Genomic DNA, 21,535 nt, shown 5'->3' with positions numbered 1-21,535 from the left:
AAACCTAGGTAATTTTCATGAAGTAGGTACTTTTGCAAAAATGCCTGTTCTTGTTTTCAGACTTTATCTTCCTCTCTACAGTTCCAAACATATGTCAAAATAATAAACGTGTGACCATTTAAATTATTAAACAGATAATATATGATATTCAATTGTATGAAGAGCAACAAACTTGTGCTCAATAGTTGTTCAAAAGAAGTTGCTTTGCAATTGTATTCTATTAAAACTGCTTTACTTGCAGCAACATAATTATAAAGACTTTAAGCTCAATCACCTTCTGAAAATAAGAAAGTTATTTTTGAAGGATGATCATTCAATTGCTTGTATTTTTAATTACAAAATTAAACAATCAGAGATGGCTCATATTATTCTCTGTGTGTATGAGATATTTTGAACTTTGTAAAATAATTAAATCCTTTAAATGAGATTTTAAATTATAGCTCGTATTATTTATTTACCAAACAGTGGCCAATTTTCATTTTTAAAACAGATACCAGCACACTATTTGTTAGCCACTTATTAGTTTGTATTGCTGTACAATTTGTCCACACTTGCAGTTAACTGGTCAGGCCTAAACAAAAGTAGTCAAGTGAAGTAGTGGAAAGGATAACAAAACTCCTTAAAGCAGAAACAAACAACATGTAAATAAAATGGTTGTTCCCAGTCAACATAGAGGAGGAAGCAAAAATGATCCCACACACAAAATTGGCCCTAAGCAACCATGGAAAATCCCCTCAGAAATAGTCAGGGCCTTGTTGTTGTGTCTTGCCTGTAAGACTGCACCGAGGGCTTCACTTTCAACTCTGGCTGAGCGTCAACAGATTGTAAAACAACAATGTCACTCTCTTAAATATTACGGCTTTTACGCAGTTTAACAGCAAATAACGCTAGACGAACAAGTTATCGGTGTCCAGGGAGCTGTTTTAAACGTTTCCACAAAGTGTCATGTCCGTGGGACCTCCGTGAAAGCTGCGCTGTAGAGAAAGTGAAAGGAAAGGATGAAAGGGGAAGTGAAACTTTACGTAGGAGTTGGGACGCTTAGCTAAAAGAGCGACGAAGCAACAGAAATTAAAACTCCAAAGTTGTCAAGGTAAACTTAAATAAATGGGGGTTTTCTTACTAAACACTCACTAGTGTATTTTTCCAGTGTTTAATTTTAAGTTATTTTGACAATAGCTGAAAGTTTCGGTTATTGTAATTAATGGTTCGACTTGCTATTGACTTAGCTTCAGTGTTGCCATACAAATCAATAACGTAAAACTTGTCATTGTTTTTTTTTTGTGTGTCTGTTCAGAACCTTGCTGAATATCCAGACTAGGACAACATGAATCCATCAGACTACGTTTATTTTATCATAACCAAAAAACCCGAAAGTCCCCTCCATATCAAACTTGGAAGTATTTGTTACATCCGTGAGTACACGTACAATACACACAACGTTTCCCAGCCTGGCCGTCGCACAAAATTACCAGTCACGTTCTTAAAATCGCTGAACAACATCATTTATAATATTGACGTAATCTGCATGGAGAAACTGAGTCTAGAGGAGGCCGATTTTCTGTTAGCCTGTGAGCCTGAAGATGAGAGGCTTCACTGGTTCAGAGACAACGCTTTCCAGGCATCCCTGGGACTCACCGTGGGAACTAATGTGATGGTGAAAGAAGAAGACGAGATGCTGATGGGCGTCATTCGCTATATTGGACCAATCTTGGAACCAAATTATGTTAATCCCATTAGAGGAAGATTCTTTGGAATTGAACTACAGGTATGACTATTAGTTAAACCAATTAATAAAACGGCTTTTCTCTTTTCACGTGAGCACATAAAAAATATACAATCACTAGGGTTACAAATATTTAGTACTAAATAATTTTAATCGAATATTAACAGAAAGACAGCTTCAGACGAACGACATCGTATATGTAAAATTTTGGTGTTGTTGAGGAATGATGAACCCCAAAAGGCTTTGATTGCTTATGAAGTTCCCTGTGGCAGAAATAACTTAAGTTAGTTGCTTTCTGTCAGACCTTTTTATGTAGGAAATTCACTTGGAGCTCTTAAAAATGTCCTCAGATTCTTAACACAATAATTTTCTCAATAAAAATTGTTTGAAAATGTCCTTCCAAGGATAACAAGGGGCATCACTTGCTTCCCTACAATCATTTTTGTAATTCCATCGTGGCATGGTTTGCTTCAACACTCACCTCGAGGTTTCAGAGCTGCAAGCTAACAAACTTTTGCATCGTCAGACACAAGGATGATGACAATGATCTTCTTGCTTTGCAGTACTTTTTCATTCTTATTGAGTGCAAAACCTTTTTAGTTTTTGTATTAAGCACTTAATGATTTTTTAAGCATTATCAGTGAAATACAATTTGGGGTTCATTTAAGATTTTATTTACCTTGCATAGAAAAAAATACGGACCAAGAGATTTGATCTGAATGAAATTGCAATTTCATTTCAGTGGTACTGATAGGATATATATCCGTTTTAAAATTGAAAATACTTATTTGTAACTGTGCTTGCAGATTAGGGGTTTAAAAAAGGAAAGCAGATTTTCTTTACATGAATTATGCAATTTACTGAAATACAGTTGTCTCATGTTTGCCACAGGAAATCCTTGTTCTATGTGCCTCAGTTTCTGATACATGAACATAAGCAGTAAAGAAAAACATTATTCATTTTCTCCATTACTTAATCAACTTGTCCTTTAGTGGCTAAAAGCTGAGAGTAGAGTTTATTTTATGTAGATGTCTCCTCATCTGGTAGCTTGTTGTAGCTGCTAAGTACTAAAATTTCAGAATGAAAGTTATGCCCAGTGTTGGTATGTTAATGTCTTCTGCTTCAGCTGTGCTTGATATATATATATATATATATATTTTATTTTTTTTTACCTCCAATTTTCTGAGATCTGAGCAATATGAAATTCCAACAAATCTAGAGTTTTGTGTGATTTGTGTTCTTGTATGTTTATCTGTGTGTGTCTCATCAGTATTTTCTGCTGTCTTTCCTCTCAAGAAACCAGACAAAGGGAAGGGAAAAACCGATGGAAGCTTTGGATCTAAGACATTTTTCCTATGTGAGAAAAACTGCGGCATTTTTGCCCCATCCTCCAGAGTGAAGCCTTTAGTTCCAACCCCTGTGTCGCCTTCCATGGCACAGCTCCACAGTCAACAGCAAGCACAAAACATATTTCCTGGAGACAACGTGTATTTCTTCATCGATGATAAATATCGCTTTGGGATAGTACTAGACATTCAGGAAGATGGAGGACAACATATTGTGCAGATTTCCACAGTAAGTATATAATTTGAAAGACGTGTATTCTCATAAACCTGAGACACATTCAAAATAAGACCTAGAGTTCAAAGGAGACAAACTTTCATTTCACTATGAGTGTAAATGTTGAAAGTATTCCTTTGAACTTTTATGGAAAACTCTGGCTCCACCTGCACCCAGCTATTTTAATACTTTGTGTTTCCAAATCACACTTGTCCTTTCGTGGCAAGTGTGATTTGTGTTCATATTATTTAATAATCATAAGACTATTAAATAATATGAACAATATACAGTACAGACCAAAAGTTTGGACACACCTTCTCATTTAACACTAACTGGAGTTTATATGATTGACTTTGAATCTATGGGATCTAGAGGGCGTAATTTTCTGCTTCTAAATTAGATTTGATAGTTTTTTAAAGTTCCTTGTGACAATATTTGTTTTGAATCTGCCTCACATACATAAACTAACCCAAAATAAATTGAATAACTAAATCTATTCAAATATAGATTTAACTATACTAGTATAGTTAAATTTATACAAGGTATGTGTGATTTAACTTTAGACAAGCAATGATCATGTACAGTTCAAGTTTCTTAGCATAAACATAGATACAGATTCATAATGTTGACCTTAAACCAACTCACTGGGGATTTAGGACAATTTTCCTCACAAGTCTGACGTTGTTTACACTGTCATCAACAGATGAGGACACCCTCTGACTATGCATTCAGAAAATCAAAATGAAACTTTAGTGGCGCAATTGACTTTTCACTCCATTCCTAAAATTGCAACTGCTTGCTAAAACCCGCTGCTTTAGAGTTTACAATAATTTTTTTTAAAACACAATGAAGCTATTTACAAAATATTTATAGTGTGTTTTTTATGTTTGTAGGACAAGGATGAGAATGGAAAAAGAGGGGGAGAAATTAAGCTTCCACTCTACATGGTTAACAAAGGAGAATTTCTTTCAGGTTTGAGCTTGATTTTGTATTTCTATATCTGTTTTCTCCACTTTTGTTCAATCTGATTATTATATTTTCTACACACTGTAGGGTCTGGAAGCATGGACATCGATATTCCATCTGTGGAAGCTCACACTGATCTGAGCATAAGTCTAAACTCTGTTGTTGAGGTGACTTTAGGTAAAGGGAACTCCTATGGAATTATCCGCTGGATCGGCAGGCTACCCGGCCGTGAAGATAAGATGGTTGGACTTGAGTTGGTAAATCTATTTGCTGATGTGTTGATGTTTAGATTATACTGTGAACAAGACCTGTAATGCCTGTAATTTTAATCTAACATGGAACATAGCTCAGATACAAAAAATTTGGGCCGATAGTATGTTATAAATTATATATATTTTGCTGGCCTTTTGACAGTTAGCGTCACTATCATTCTCACATTACCAAACAAATACCACATGGCCAACCCACTCCTCTCCTCCAGAAACACAAACATAAACACAGCAACAGAATAGAAATAAACATCAGTTGTTAATATTGACCCAATTTTACTGATCGGACAGATAAGTGTTAAAAAATTACTAGCATCGTCCGATGTTGATGTCGATACATTGTGCATCTCTAATAATGACTGTTAGTATTTAACCCTGAAGTGATTTGATTTCTTTGAAACTGTCTGCAGGAGGAAGCCTGTGGCGTCAGCGACGGAACAGTTCATGGAGTGCGTTATTTCGACTGTCCTCCAAAGAGAGCTTTGTTTGTGAAGCTGATGTCCTGCCGTCCTGATTCACGATTTCAGAACATATCAGCCCAAAACAACATGATGCTAGAACTGGATAAAAATGGTAAGTTCAGAGTTGCAGGATGCATTTATCGGGATGTATAACATGGTAATTTTAACCTTTTAATGATTTATATAAATAGTTTTGTTCTAAAAAGCACAACTGTAATGAGTTGTAGAATAAAAAACTTTGCCCAGATTGATTTTCTATTTCCTATACAGTCCTATTCGGACTGAGTCACAACACATACAACTGAAAACCTGTTTCTTCTCCTTGCCTACCAATTTGAGAAGTTTCAAAATAACTTTTTTATTTTTTTATTGGTTTGACTCTAATGGCAGCTAAGCTTCGAAGACCTTTTTTTCTGTTCTGTTCACCCCTGTCAAGTAGTTATTTCATAAACTAAAATTGAAGATATTTATATTACCTTTTACATTTATCTGACATAACTCCATGCGGGAAAACCTGCATGAAGTTATCTCAATCTGAACATGTGTTGTATCTTGTAATCTGTGTATATTTGATGGATATGATGTTAATCTTTGTGAACAGAGGAAGATGGAAATCACGACACAAGGAAGCTGGAGACTGTTCCTCCAATCAGCACAGAGCAGGTCGAAAAGCTTTTGATTGGACGAATGAAGGGGATCCAAGGACACTGCAACTCCTGCTACATGGACTCTGCCCTCTTTGGGTTAGAATCATACATTTTTAATTATGAAATACATTATTAAAAATCTGTTAGAATTAGATAAAGATTTTTATTTGTAGCAAAATAAAAAAAAAGACTGCCTATAGTCTCTGAAAATATTTAAAAGTTAAAAATAGCTAAACATTTTTTTTTTCCTTTGTGGCCTTCAGATTGTTCTCCTGCTCCTCTGTGTTGGACTCTATGTTGTTCAAAGCAACAACTCCTCAGGATGCTCCAATCCAGAGAATTTTACTCCACGATATTGTCAACCCACTCCGCAGGTGTGTGTGTGTGTCTTCTTTTGCATCTTTTGTTCGTGTTGCTGTGGGAAGGCAGTGCTTAATGATTTGTGTGCTGTTTGCAGTAAGGGATTTGTTCAGGGGCAAGACATCATGAGGTTTCGAGAGCAGCTGCAGAAACATGGCTACTGTCAGTCCTTCACCACTGATGAGAAGGGTCAGTCTGATCCTCAAGCTCCTAAAAGGTCCAATTTGATTCTGAGATTAAAACTCAAAGTCTTGATGTAACTTGTCTGTTTCAGATCCAGAGGAGTTCCTCATCATTGTGATGCACCACATTCTTGTCCTGGAGCCTCTGCTGAAGCTGTATTCCTTCACCTTTTCCTTTCTATGATTTAACTGTACCACACATGCTTTTACAATTTCTTTCTTTGTCTTTCTCTGTTTAGATCGGCTGCTGGCAAAGTGCAGGAGAGCTACTGCTATCAGATATTTCTGGACCAGAACCACAGCCTGGTTCTGCCCACAGTCCAGCAGCTACTGGAACATTCTTTTCACAGTGGAGGACTCAAACTGGCAGAGGTGGGCTCCCTCTTTTCTTTAGTGACTATCAATAAATACTCAGATGTTTTAGTTTGAACCTTTTCCGACCTGCTCCTTTTCCACCACTAGGTGCCTCAGTTAAACGTTTTACTCAGCACTCCTCTTTGCCTTTTTCTCTGTCTTTAAACTTTAGGTGCCGTCCTGCCTCATCCTTCAGATGCCTCGCTTTGGGAAGAAATTCAAGATGTTCAGTAAAATTATTCCCTCCCTGGAGCTGGACATCACCGACCTCCTCTCTGAGGGTAAAATTAAAACACGTCTGATCAGACATGATGCAACACAGTAAACAAAACTCATTGTCTGAGTGTGTTTCAGGTCCTCAGCAGTGCATTATGTGTGGACACATGGCAGTGGAAGAGTGCGCCGACTGTTTTAAAGAGCCAGTTTTTAGCCAAACAGGATTTAAAGTCTTCTGCAAGACGTGTTCCACTCAGGTTGGTGGTTTTGCTGCAACATTTGTGTTCAAGTTAAAGTTTATTTATAAAACACTTATCTTTTAAGATTCTATGTGAATGAAATAATAAAATACAACATACCTTCTAAGTCAACTAAGTAAAACATAAAGTGGTTTCTTTTTCAAGTGGCAGTGTGGAAAAGATGCTAACGGCAGTAATGTGTAGGAACTTTAAGATTCAATTTGATCTGCTGAATGTGATCTACACTCTCACTACCTGCTCTTGTTTGGAACACACAACATGATAGCGATGAGTATCAGAAAATGCCATCAGATTCAGTGGCTATGGCTGTCTATACATTTGTATTAAAACTAGCCTTCCCTGGTTTCTAACTTAATTTGATGATCGCTGATAACTTTTTGAGAATCTATAAATTATTGGAGCTGCACTAACACCACTCTAATATTTTTAGAGTAAAATTGTTTAATATTGTTTTGTTGGTTTGTATTGTATGTGGGCTTTTGTTGGCTTATTTCACAGCAGTCAACTTGAGGGTTATTTGCTCATCTGCTGCAACTCAGTAGTTGGAATTTTTTTTATAAATTTTCCTCAGTTAGACTCAGTCTTATAATGAGTGTTTCAGATTTTGAATATCTTCCCATAAAAGTCTGTATTTCTCCGCAGGTGCACTCTCACCCTCAGCGCCTCTCCCATCAGCCTGCAGCCCTGGAAGTCCCCAAAGGCTACATCGACCGCGGCATCCCCCACTCGCTCACCAGAGACCGCCTGGAGCTGTTCGCTGTGCTCTGCATCGAGACAAGCCACTATGTGTCCTTTGTCAAACACGGACCAAACACACGTGACTGGATCTTCTTTGACAGCATGGCCGATAGAGAAGGTGGGCGTTGAGTTCTGACATAACATTTCTCCAAACAGAGAGAAAGCTTATTTGATTTGTGCTTTGTTCTTAGGAGAGAGAGATGGATTCAACATCCCTGAGGTGCAAGCCTGTCCTGAGGTTGGCATGTACCTGGAAATGTCTCCTGCCGAGCTGGCCAATCAGGTGCCGCGGGACATGAAAGGTGTAGCCAAGCGTCTCTTCTGCGACGCCTACATGTACTTGTACCGGAGTACGAGCATGTGTCTCTATCGCTGAGGGGACACTTCACTACTCCCCAGAAACCCGGTTTAGCATTTTCTTTTGCTGCATTGCTTCAGTTTTACATGGCTCTATGTGGAAACTTGCACAAACTGTAAATTTGTTTTGTATATTTGCAAACATAAAAGAATTCCCTTGAACATTTTCCCTCTTAATCCAAGGAAAATGTTTTCAAGCTTGAATAATTTATAGTAATGCTGACTTTTGTTGTACGAATGAAGGACAAACTGACAGGAATTACAGGTGCAATTTTGCACTAAAGGAGAAAAAATAAACAAATGACTTGTTGATATGGAATATTTGAATGTAATATTAATCTGCTGATTAAATTTTGTGGTATTCAGGAGTGTACAGTATGATCAAAAAATTATTTCAGACCAAATTTTACCAAGGTCACATAATCCAAAATGTTTTTCAAATGCTGTAATACAACATATAGTACAGTAAATCTTGTTAATTTTCTTTCCAAAAGTTAACTATTTTTATATAAGCTCCAAGAGTAAGAATTGTTTTCTTTTTGTTCTGATTCTCTGAGAAGTTCTATATTTTGGCATAAAGGTAATGTGGGATATACTATAAAGTTGAGGAAACAGCACTTAGAATAGCTGCTAAGACTTTTATCGTGATCTTTTCTATCCATAATGTATGTCAAACTCCTCCTATTGTTATATATTACATTGAATCTAGTGAAATAAATGTAGTTTTCAGAAAGGAACAGTATTTGTCTTTTTTTATGAAGCAGAAAATGTGTTGCTATGTGCTGCTTAAGGTTTTAATGTGAACTTTTCTGTCCTTTTGATGCAGAAGTGGATCAGCGCTGCTTCAAGATTCCCCACCACGTAACAGATACTGACCCTAACAGTACAGCTAATTAATCAATATAAGTTGAAGTGGTTGTTATCTCAGTCTTGTTTTGGTCATGATTCACATCACGTGACCATAATTGGGGTTTGATATGCTGATGAGCCGGTATATCCAGAACTTTCCCTTTCAGCTCAGCTGTTGTTTTACTGCAGCAAAGCAGAGCAACGCCCTCATTTCTGGAGGAAAACCCCTGATCCACCTGTCCATCGCACAATCTATTCTGTCACTGCATTTAAACTAGAAACTAAGATACGTTGCCTTGCAAAAGTATTCACACCCTTTACACTTTCTCACATCGCAATAACAAACTTCAACGTGTGTTAGAACTGTAAATATCTTTTATCCCATTATATACTCAATGACTTTAAGAACTGTGAGATTCTTTTGTTTTCTTCCATGTGTGCTTTTGTGAGAGATGTCTACAGGAAACTGATAAGTGTTCCAGATTGGAAGCAGATACCAGCCACTCTGGAGACAAAACTAAGAACTGCCCTTAGTAAGAGACCCAAAGGCTAAAGGATCAAAGTTTGTGACCCAGAAACATGGGAACTGCCTTGAAGACCTCACATGCACTAAGACAGGAGATTTCATTGTACAGAAAGATTTATGACTATGTGTTAGCAGCTGGGTTTTGTTTTCCCACCCATTTTAGCAACTGCTGGCCAATGTAAAAAAGGGCATCATGATGCAAATAAAGGAGGAGAAGCAAGAGAGGATTCACAGAGCAAGTTTGGAGACTGAAAATCAGACTCCTCTCTGCTCTCCTCTCGAGTAAAATCCAATTCATTTGTCTTTCTTCTTCTTTTTGTGAACCTGACAACGTGTGTTACATTAAGATTTCATGACTGACACAACGTGGAGCAGCGTTTACAAAGAAGAGAGGGCACTCTGCTCTGTCTAGTTAAAACACATGGTCTCAGATTTGAGGGCGCTGACCCTAATCCCGGCTGCTGTACTGCTGTGAACTGTTCCAGCAAAAGCAGGAGACCGTTATATCTGGAGAAGTTATTTAACATTTTTGGAGAACTGTTCAGTCTATTGTCAAAGAAGGAAATGGTATGGTACAATCACAGTCCTTCCAAGACATGGACTTCCATATAAAATGACAACTAGAAAGGAAAGAGATGCACAACTAAGGTAGAGGAGTCTGTTGATAGAACAACTGTTAGCCATTCATTCCTCTAATCTGTCAAAGAAAACCATTGTTCTTTAGCTTTGTTTTTTTGTCAAGTCATTCACACTCAAAGTGTAGAAGAAGGTGATTTGGTCAGGACAATCCTGAAAACCAAAGCTGACACGGTGAAACAAATGTGAAATGAGAGAAAGTTGACCTTCCAGTAGGACACCAGCCCTTAACATAAGACCAGATCTACACAAGAATCTGTAATGTTTTACTTTGTAAACCATTCTACAAAGAAGAATATCGCCTGCACATCCAGGCAGTTTCTGGATGTGCAAAGTTGATAGTTGTATCTGCAGTAAAAGGTGGTTATACTCAGTATGATCCCTCAGCGAGAGCTACTTCTGAGACAAAGTTTGGGCCAGTGGAGTCAGACTGAGCTCACAACCAATTCAAAGATTTGTTTTTTCCTTCAAATTGTTGTTAGTGCTGATTTCTTGCTCAGCCGTTTCCCTTGTTTCATAGCAGCCTCCTGTCTCTGCATGAACTCACGCTGAGAACAAAATTGGCTCCACATTGAGTCTGAAGTCTAGTCTCCAATCAGGTGGGAAGGTTTTGCTGATTAAAAAACAAGTTGTCATGATGTGATTTTGTATCTGAGTTTACTCTAGTAAGTGTTTCTATGTAAAAAAAAAAAAAAGGCATAAAGGAAGGGTTAGCACTTCTTCAATCATTTAGATTTCCGCCGGGATGAAAATATCTGCCACAATTATGGTACAACAAAAAGCTGCTGTTTTTGCTTTGAAGTGTCAAATCTGCTACAACGTGACACGATTAGAATACAAAAAAAGCTTTTTCTCTCCCATTAAAGTGCAGAAACCGGTTGGCTCCAGCTCCCTCTGCCTCATCTTTCTTTCAAACCCTGCCTGCCTGGATATTTGTCTTCGATCTGGATGCCTTTGATCCTGCTGTCTCCCTTTGTCTCGCTGTGATCAGGTCTCTCAGTGACCTCTAACACTAGTTAGGAGTGCTGAGCTGTGCCGCCCTGATGAGTCGGGCTCTTTAATACACTCGAGGGCACGGACTGCAATGAAGGAAGCAGCCTTGAGTCGTGAAACGAAGCCCTGCAACTTTATAAAACAGCCATCCTTTCATCCAACACGCTCAGCATATTCACCAATATGCAAAATAATTCACTGACCCTGCATGTGTGTGTTTACATAAGGGGGGGAGAGTTGTGTTTGTCAAAGCAGTAAAGTTGGTCTACTGCTGGGGTTGTTGAAAGAAGATAATGTTACCCCTCTCTTTGAGAAACAAACAACCTGATCTCTAACAAAGACTGGTAAAGATTATGTAGCTCATCCAGTGTTTAGGAATTTGATGCAGATTTTTATTCTAATAAAATTCTGACCTTCCGACCCTTCATCTTTAAAGGGACATGTTGTGAAGCATTGTTGTGATGACAATGGTGGAGCATTGTCATCACAACAATGCTTCACCATTATGCTGTTTACAACCGTTCTTAGGAGTACTGGACTGAGAAGTGGTTCATATGATGAAACTCGGTTGGAGACTGCAGCTAAGGAGTCCTCAAACATGCATGAAAGAATTAAAACAACACTCCAGGTATGCTTTTGATGAGGGAATGGCATTATAACATTACATAAGGGTAAAAAAGACGAGTTTACATAATATCTCCCCCTTTAAATGCATCAGTGTGGGGGCGTGTTCATGTACAAAGTGAAAAATCTTTATTGCAGTCTTTTGTGTCGCAAGCAGCACTGAGAAATTTTACAATCTTGTGTATCTTGCTCTGGATGTAATCTACAGAAATACACACAACTATGGTTAGATTATCATCTAATCCACCTACCCACTCTTTGATGACTGTGCAGGACATTAGGACACTAAAATAGGAGTAAAGTCACACATTGAAAGATTTTATAGCAGCCACGGCCTAGCAGCATTTTGAATTACAGTTTTAACATGGTCACAATATTGCCTTGAGGGTATTAACCCTTTCATGCATGAATTATGATCCTTTGTGTCAGAATTTTTTCTTAAGGCATAAAAAGGTAGGAAATCTTTTTTGTAAAAATAATTTTTTTTAAATTTTTTTATTTTAATGTGATCAATTGTAATTTTGTCCAAATACAAAGTTGTTATTTGAAAAATACATCAGTAGTATTGTTCCTTAGGGGTTATCTGATGTCACAATATTTTTTTTACTTGCAAGAGTCGTCTACAGTAGAAGGAGGGACTGGGTCGGTTCTCATGCTTTTTTGTCTGTCGGCCATATTGTATTTAACAAAAATAATTTCTTGCATTTGCAGCTGATGGCCAGTAGTTGATGGTATATTTTATGATGCATTAGTGTCCACTTCAGTGGTCTGTGTGCATTTATAACATAAAAATCCACAGGAAGCACAAGAAAATGGCTTTTAGATAGCTGTCCACTGTAGTGACCACTATGCATGAAAGGGTTGTATTCTTTTCACTTTTTTATTATCTTATCTTTGTTATGAAAATGTTTCATTTTATAATTTGTAACATTTTAAATTTCAAGGATACAATGCCAATGAGGACGATCAGCACTCTGAAGTGTGCTGAGAGAGCTACCTCCTTCTCCTCAGTTAATATTCAAAGGAAAAAAATAAGTTGTTTTTTTTTTTGTCCTTTGACGTTAAATGGTAAAGATCTTTTAGAATAAATTCAACCATGGCTGATTAGAAATCTTCTCTACTGGCTACTGTAGAGTAAATCCAAACAGCCTGCATTGATCACCAGTAAATAAACCCTGGCTGTCTATTTACTATCTGTGCCATTTCATCTGAACACCTTGTTCCTCGCAACGTTTCGTCACGAAGCTTCCAAGCAGGAAGGTCATCAAATATCATCAGCTTTCACCGAGTGGAAGTCAGAGCGACGTCCTGCTGATGAGGCCTGTGGCAGCAGATTCTAAGAAATGAGTGTGATAATTTCTGCCCTGTTTGACTTCTGATTTATGTCATTGTGAGTTTTGAAAGTCCTCCCTGATCATTTTTTCAGAAATTTGTGAAGATGTTTTCTTTCTGCCTAATCATAACTTTTCACAGTTTTTTAATGATAAAATTACAAGCTTAGGGTAGGTTCTTTTTCAAGGATGCAAAAGCAACATATTGCTGTAAAGTAGAAGTCAAATGTTGTGTGGTTTTCCAAACCTTTTTGTAAATAATGCAGGTTCTGCATTTGTATTTTCTTTAACTTTGGTCTCTTCTCACCAGAGTATTCACTTCCATGTGTTTGCTGTGTTCCCTACTTTACCTGTGACAAACTTTAAGCAGGACCTCTGTCTGTTACCAGGTTTATTTTATTTTTTTCTCAGACTATACTTCATGGCTTTCTTTGCATATAGATTTCCAGTAACATACATTTGTACAAGGCCGTAGTTCTAAAGTTACAACATTTGGAAATGTTCACAGGGTCTGAAGATTTTTGGAAAATGAAATGCAATAAAGTTTTTATGGGGATCGTTGTTAGTTTTGCAACACTTTCCATCAAGCCAGTTTCACCAAAGCTTCCTCTTCTCCCACGAGAAGTAAAGTTTTTATTGCCATTCCTCTCCACAAGAGTTATGACTTTCCTCGCCATATGGTCTTTCAGTTACTTAGTACCATTAGCAATCATAAACATGTCATTAGAGCAGACATGTTGGCCTAATATAGCAGAGTTTAGGAGGGATTGCTATCGCTCATGTCCCCAGAAAGGGACATTAATTTGCAGCAGTAGATGTGATCTTTAGATATTAGTACGTCAGCACATGAGGGATCATAACCCACATCCATCGTCAGCATGCAAACACTGTTAGTTGGGCAGTGTTACATCTGCATAATTAAGTGCTGGAAAGGTTATGATTTTGTCATTTGCAGTTCCAGAAATTCACCTGGGGTGGTTTAAATGCCTCTGTTCTCCATACGTCAGACAGCACCCACGCCAGCAGGAACATGTGACGAGAGTGAAGCTGGCTCATAAATGGAAAAGTATCAGATGTGACAAAGTAAAGACGTAGTGAAGGAAGTGAAGCACAATGATAAGAGAAAATAATAAAAGCTGGAAATCTGTTTGCACAGTGAGAAGCCGCTCAGGGACTCTGCCACTGATTTATCCATTCCAATAACCAGAGAGATGAGTTTACTCTTAATGGGGCCTGGCTATTAGTGACAAATTGTGGATCGATTCCCTGCAGGATGGAGGTTTTCAGTGCAGCTGGTGGAGTTCTCTTAATCTCCTACTTAATGTGTTGTATGGAGGCAGCACTCACTGATTTGCAACCTTAATACAGAAACTTTGATGGACCTACAGCTTCAGCCGCATTTCCAGTGAAGAATCATAGATGCAATAAACATCTCTCCAAATTAACACTGAAATAAAAATGGCTCTCAGTTGTGACATCTTCCAACTGTTTAATTTTCACATTGTGATGTAAACATTTCCAAAGAACTCAAACACTCTGAGTGAGTTTGGCATAGATTTCAGGAAGCTAGTCCTCACTCCACTAATTTGGTTCTAATGACGGAAACCAGAAGAACATATTATATATACAGCATTAGGAAGTGTATGATTTTTTCATTAATTTCATCTGTACATCAGACCTGTTGTGAGAGTGGTATTTACCTTTATGAGAATCCAACAAAAATGATGCTAAAAAGTAAATAATTCATTAAATAAGTTCCAGTCTGTGAAAATGTTTTGTATTGTTTTGACTGCAATTTTAAATGTCACTTAACTGTGTTTTAATCAATTTTATTCCTCTTCATTTTATTCCACCACAGTCTGAATTGGAATTGAATTAAATTGCAAAGAGCTCAGTTTCATCCAATTATAAGATAATCAGTTTCAGTTGATTATAAAATGCCAATTAGTAAATAAATAAACATATACAAAAACCTCCACTTTTCTGGCTGAAATCCCTTTACCTGAGCAAACACAGGTCTACTGTACAGTGGATGAAAATTACTTTTAGTATCAGCTCTCCTGTTGACAGTGATGTCCACACCATGTCTGCTTTTAAGACTCATCTTGAAACTTTTGATAAACTTCCCTGGTCTGTCTTGAAGAAATCATACCTTTAATTATGCAAGAGGATCAAACTCAAGGAGCATCTTTACATTCCTTCCTCTTTTATTTTTGTCTGTTGCCTTAGTTATTGTTACCAACCTTCATCTGTGTTTGTCTGCCTCTCTTTAGTCCTTTCAGCTTTCAGCAGGCCAACGCAAAAGGAAGGGATCAGTTAGGCTCCAATTCTGATGTCAGAAAAAAGTGTGTTCTGCTGGCAAAACAACAAGATAAAATCCCTAGGCGATGGGTGCAATGGGTAGGAAATGTACTTAACTGGGGCTCCAGTAGAGGCAGTTCATAGGTTACATAATGATCTATGTTGCTTGTTCTTGATTGTTTTATATATTGTGGTTATTTGAAAGCTTTATTTGTAAGTTATTAATTTTCTAACATTTTTGTTTGTTTGTTTTGTTTTTTGTTATGTCTTTGCATATCAGAGAAAAAAAAAACTGTGGGGCTTTTTTCAAAGAATAGGGACCAGTATAGAACCAGCATGCACTGGGGTGGGCCTATGTGTCATGATGTGCAGTGAAGAGATGGTGAGGATGATGCTGAGGACCCAGGTTGGAACAAAAGAATGATGTTTAAATGAAGAAAATACAAATCTAAAGTCCAGGCAGCACAGATTGAGCGGGAGGCTAAAAGCTCAAATTCTGGTAGCAACTGGTTACAAAATAACTGGCAGCAGACAAGACGTCAGACTGGACAGCTTGACGAGACAGATTAGACAAGGACCTGACAAAGAACCAGGAACACAGGTGGGTTTAAATCAGGGGTGGGCAACTCCAGGCCTTGAAGGTCGGTCTCCTACAACTTTTAGATGCATCTCTACTTCAACACACCTCAGTCAAATAATGAGGTCATTAGCAGAACTCTGTCTGCACTTAGGAGGCGATTCAGCTATTGGATTCAAGTGTGCTGGACCAGAGAGACATCTAAGAGTTGCAGGACACCGGATTGCCAACCCCTGATTTAAATACACAGGGAGACGATCAGGAGAAACAAGGAACAGGTGTTACTAATCAAGGGGTAGATGGGACAACACAGAGACTCCACAAAACACAAACCTAAATAAACACACAGAAACAACCAAATCCTTACAGTATGACTGTTTTACCAGAGTAGGATATGCAGGTGGGCACAATAGAAAGATGGATCTATATTTATTGCTTGATAATCTGCATAAATAAACCATGAAATGCAACCTTCAAGTTTTTGGACGTAGGACTTTGTTTGCCTGTGTACAATATATCACCACAACACAGCAGTGAGTCAATCATTTTTTGAATGTAGGATGTTTGGTTTGACAAACAATGGAATCATCACTTTGAATTGCAATTTTGAGGCTTACCAGTTAACAGATATTAAACAATATCTCACAGTCCCTCCATACTGTGTTGGTCGATTGTAGAAGCTGTTTTCTTTTATTAAAAAGCTGAAATCCTTTTTCGTTATGCATCACTATATTCCTCAAGAAATTAGTCTTACCCATAGCTAACAACATATAGCTTACCTCTCCCCTATGTGACAGCTCAAACTGTAAATATATATCCTGTCCTTTTCTATAATTGCTGAGGTTATGTATGCATTTTGTTTCATTTACTTTTCAACTTGTTTACCTCTTGCGGAGCACTGAAGCAAATCATTTCATCCTTGGAATTAAAATTGTGTATCTGGATCTAAATCTGATCACTTCTTTAAGCTCATCTGGTGCCTGAAAGTCCTGAATTGACTCCCATGGGAGTGGAAGAACAGCAGGTCTGCTTTGGGCTCATTACAGCTTCCTGAAGTTCTTATTCAGAAGCCAAGTGCAAATCCCTGCAGCCTCCTGCAGAGAAAATCAATTCCGGCCACTTGGATTCATTCTTATTCTTTCAGTCGTTATCCAAACTGCATGGATCTGCTCCATCTTTAATAGAAGTATAACTCAATGTAAGGCAGACCTCATCATCCAGTTCCCTTTCAACCTCCAAACACTAAATTCCCCAGTTTCTCTATGCATAAAGACAAGCAACTTTATATTTCATACTAGGAACACTTTTGATGTTTGGGCTGATACCTGTTCCACATGCATCACACTTGGATATAAACTGCTTATGAATAAGCTAGACATCCTTTTGTTACATTGCTAAAAGAACAACATCATCAGCAAAGATTATCACTTTTCTAATTCCTACACAATCTTCTTGGTTACACTTTCATAGTTCTAATAGTAAAAGACAAGAAGTCTTTATTGTTGTTTTTTATTTACATTTTTCATGTTGCAGCCACAAACCTCAATGTTTTATTATGAGTTTATACAATACAATGTAGTGGAAGGAAAATGTGTGATTTTCAAGGGATTTGTCTCCTCCACGTCTAATCAATCAATCAATCAATCAAATTTGATTTGTATAGCACATTTCAGCAGCAAGACATTTCAAAGTGCTTTACATCATTACAAACACAGAATCACAATGCAATATAGAATCAATAATCAAAACAAAGCATTAAGTCAAGTTCCATCCATAAATTTGTAATTGATTACATTTCAAATACAATTCTAAACAGGTGGGTTTTTAGTTGAGATTTAAAAGAAGTCAGTGTTTCAGCTGTTTTACAGTTTTCTGGAAGTTTGTTCCAAATTTTTGGTGCATAGATGCTGAAAGCTGCTTCTCCTCGTTTGGTTCTGGTTCTGGGGATGCAGAGCAGGCCAGAACCGGAAGACCTGAGAGGTCTGGAAGGTTGATACAACAACAGCAGATCTTTAATGTATTGTGGTGCTAAGCCGTTCAGTGATTTATAAACTAACAACAGTATTTTAAAGTCTATTCTTTGAGCTACAGGGAGCCAGTGGAGGGACTTTAAAACTGATGTTATGTGCTCTATCTTCCTGGTTTTAGTGAGAACGCGAGCAGCAGCATTCTGGATCAGCTGCAGCTGTTTGATTGATTTGTTGGACAGACCTGTGAAGACGCTGTTGCAATAATCAATACGACTGAAGATGAACGCGTGGATGAGTTTCTCTAGATCTGGCTGAGACATTAGTCCTTTAATTCTGGAAATGTTCTTCAGGTGATAGAAAGCCGACTTTGTGACTGTCTTTATGTGGCTCTGGAGGTTCAGGTCAGAGTCCATCACTACTCCCAGGTTTCGGGCCTGATCGCTGGTTTTCAGTTGTAATAACTGAAGCTGTGCGTTGACTCTAGATCGTTCCTCTTTAGGTCCAAAAATAATAACTTCAGTTTTGTTTCTGTTCAACTGGAGAAAGTTTTGGCACATCCATACATTTATCTGTTCTAAGCATCTGTTCAGTGATTGGATGGGCTCTGAGTCACCTGGTGACATCGTAATGTAGAGCTGTGTGTCATCTGCATAGTTATGGTAGCTAATATTATTTCCTGTTATAACCTGAGCTAGTGGGAGCATATAAATATTGAATAAAAGGGGTCCTAGGATTGAACCTTGGGGTACCCCACATGTGACCTTTGACCTCTTTAATGAAAAGTTTTCAATTGAAACAAAGAAATTCCTGTTCTTTATGTAGGATTTAAACCAGTTAAGCACTGGACCGGAGAGTCCGACCCAACTCTCCAGTCGATTCAGTAATATGTCATGGTCAACAGTGTCAAAAGCTGCACTGAGGTCCAACAGAACCAGCACTGTGGTTCTGCCACAGTCCGTATTTATATGGATGTCATTGAATACTTTTACGAGGGCGGTCTCTGTGCTGTGGTGAGCACGAAAACCAGACTGGAAGGAGTCAAAGAAGTTGGTTATAGTTAGGAAGCTAGTTAATTGTTTACAAACAGCTTTTTCAATAACTTTGCTGATGAATGGGAGGTTGGAGATCGGCCTGTAATTCTGCAGTAATGATTTGTCCAGATTGTTCTTTTTTATAAGTGGTTTGATTACTGCTGTTTTCAAAGCCTGGGGGAAAACGCCTGATGAGAGCGATGAGTTTACTATTTGGATCAGATCAGCAGCAATAACAGGCAGGACTTTCTTAAAGAAATGTGTGGGTAAAACATCCAGACAGCAGGAACTGGAGCTTAGTTGACTTATAATTTCCTCTAAGGTTTTAAAATTAAGTAGTTGAAATTGGGTCATTTTTCCTGTATTTGTTTTGTTTGGGCACAGCATTGGTACTGACTTTATAGTGGATGTACAGATTAATCCTCTGATTTTTTGAATTTTCTCTGAAAAGAAGCTGGAAAACTGGTTGCAGGCGGCAATACATTGGAATTCAGGCGGTAACGTCACAGGAGGGTTTGTGATTCTGTCAACTGTTGCAAATAAAGCTCGAGCATTGTTAATGTTTTTGTTTATGACATCTGCAAAGAAAGCCTCTCTTGCATGTTTTAGTGTTAAATGATAGTTACGTAGTCTTTCCTTATATATGTCACAATGAACGTGGAGTTGAGTTTTACGCCATTTTCGTTCTGCCCTACGGCAGAGTTGTCTTGCAGATCTAACTGTTTGTGCATTTCTCCATGGAGATTTCTTTTTATCAGACACAACCTTCATTTTAATTGGGGCAATGGAATCAATAATATCTGAGACTTTAGACTGAAAATCATTTACCAACTTATCTACATCATTACAGCTTAAGGGTGAGGAAGAAGAGTAGATTTGATTAAAAGTTTCTGCTGTGTTTTCAGTGAGAGAACGTTTTGTGATGGTTGCTGTTTGTCCAAGTGGGTTAAAAGATAAAGAACTTTCAAAAATAACAGCGAAGTGATCCGACAGGGCGACATCAGTTACAGAGACATTGGAAATATTCACACCCTTACTGATAACCAGGTCCAGTGTGTGTCCTTGAGTGTGTGTTGCTTGTTTGACATGTTGTGTTAGACCAAAAGTCTCTAAAATATTAGCGAGCTTTTTTGCCCCTCTGTCTTGGGGGTTGTCAACATGAATGTTGAAATCACCGACAATTATTAAACAATCATAATCAATACATATAAGAGATAGAAGTTCATTCAAGTCAGTAAAGAAATTTTCCACAAAAGTTGGAGTTTTGTATAGAGTTACAGTCAAAGTTCGTTTGCGGCCTTTAACCTCAATTCCAAGATACTCAAAAGAGGTGAAATGACCCAAAGAGATTTTACTACAATTTATGGTATTCTTAAAAATTGAAGCCACGCCTCCTCCTTTTTTGTGTTTTCTATTCTCATTGAAGAAATTGTAGTTAGGAGGCGCAGATTCAATTAGTACGATCGATTCATTATTATCATTCAACCATGTTTCTGTCAGAAACATAACATCAATATTATGCTCAGTGATGAAATCATTAATTAATAGAGCTTTAGCACAGAGAGATCTGGTATTTAAAAGAGCTAGTTTAAGTGACTTGGAGGCCAAGAAATCTTCAGTCTGGGGTTCTTTTAGGCAGGGGATCAGTCTGATGTTTGAATTAGGTCCCCTGTATTTTATGTTTCTGTTTCTTGTAAATTTTCTTGTAGTGATCCGGACAGGTAATGTCCTGTTCTGCAGTGCCGAGGGGCCAGACACATTCTGGAGCAAGAAGGGTGTAAAGATAAAGTCTGGACCCCGGCCTCAGACCTCAGAAACGCAGAGTGATGGATCCTCTGGGAAGTTAGAGTCAGGTGGCTTAAATGAAGTGAGGTCTGCTACGTGAGCACTAAGGAGTGACGTCCCAAGTACAACCTGTTGATTCATTCCATCTGTAAATTTAAGAAACTCTGGTCCAGAAGACATTTCTCCATGTGTATCTTGTGAATCCTGTGAATGAGTGGGTGAGCAGAGAGGGAGGGGAGAAGGAGGAAGGGAACCAGTCGCTCTGTCTCCAGTCGATGTATCAGCTGCTTTTGAAACTGTTTGTTCCTGATAAGCCGACGGTTCCTTCCTAGTCAGAAATCCTTGAGCCTGTTCTTCTGAAGCGATGATCATATTGCTGTCCTTGTTGATAAAATGAAAAAGATTTGCAGTGAGTAGCTTTATCCCATGTTTATTAAGATTGCGTCCGCTTCTTCCAAAAAGGTGAAAGCGCTGCCAATAGATCCAGAGGTTATCGATGAAGGTCACTGAGCTGGCAGAGCAGCTTTTAATCAGCCATTTGTTTATCATGTCCAGCCTGGAGTGTTTTTCGTCTCCCCATTGAGGTGATGGAATTGGACCACTGAGAAATAACTTCATTTTTAACTTTCCCATAGTGTTCAGTAGAATATTAAAGTCCTTTTTTAGAATCTCAGAATCTAAGCAACTATATACTGATACATTCGTCAGTTTTTCTTTGCAAATGAACTCAGGTCAGATTGGGTTGAAAGGGTATGTAGACATAAAATTACAGGCCACGAATTCTAACCTGGATTCACACACATTATAATTTTAGAGTCC

General features: G+C 38.0%; 1 protein-coding gene across 2 annotated transcripts; it reads left to right on the top strand.

Moving 5' to 3' along the window:
• The first annotated feature begins 765 nt into the window (after positions 1–765).
• On the top strand, positions 766–8,830 carry cyldl (cylindromatosis (turban tumor syndrome), like). 2 transcript variants are annotated; one of them, XM_028028472.1, is made up of 15 exons: positions 766–1,090; positions 1,295–1,765; positions 3,020–3,298; positions 4,177–4,255; positions 4,337–4,506; positions 4,929–5,091; positions 5,581–5,722; positions 5,890–6,000; positions 6,084–6,175; positions 6,261–6,324; positions 6,408–6,540; positions 6,695–6,803; positions 6,877–6,995; positions 7,641–7,854; positions 7,928–8,112. In XM_028028472.1, the coding sequence occupies exons 2-15, from the start codon at positions 1,325–1,327 to the stop codon at positions 8,110–8,112; spliced, it is 2,301 nt and encodes a 766-aa protein (XP_027884273.1). In that variant the 5' UTR covers positions 766–1,090; positions 1,295–1,324. The 2 variants fall into 2 exon arrangements, with proteins under 2 accessions (XP_027884273.1, XP_027884272.1); XM_028028471.1 differs by lacking the exon at positions 766–1,090 and having other exon boundaries at positions 1,325–1,765; positions 7,928–8,830.
• The last annotated feature ends 12,705 nt before the right edge of the window (positions 8,831–21,535 follow it).

This window comes from Xiphophorus couchianus, chromosome 9, assembly GCF_001444195.1.
Source record: "Xiphophorus couchianus chromosome 9, X_couchianus-1.0, whole genome shotgun sequence".
Classification (NCBI taxonomy): Eukaryota; Metazoa; Chordata; class Actinopteri; order Cyprinodontiformes; family Poeciliidae; genus Xiphophorus; species Xiphophorus couchianus.
Note: the sequence above shows the minus strand (reverse complement) of the source record. Positions and strands in the feature narration are given on the sequence as shown.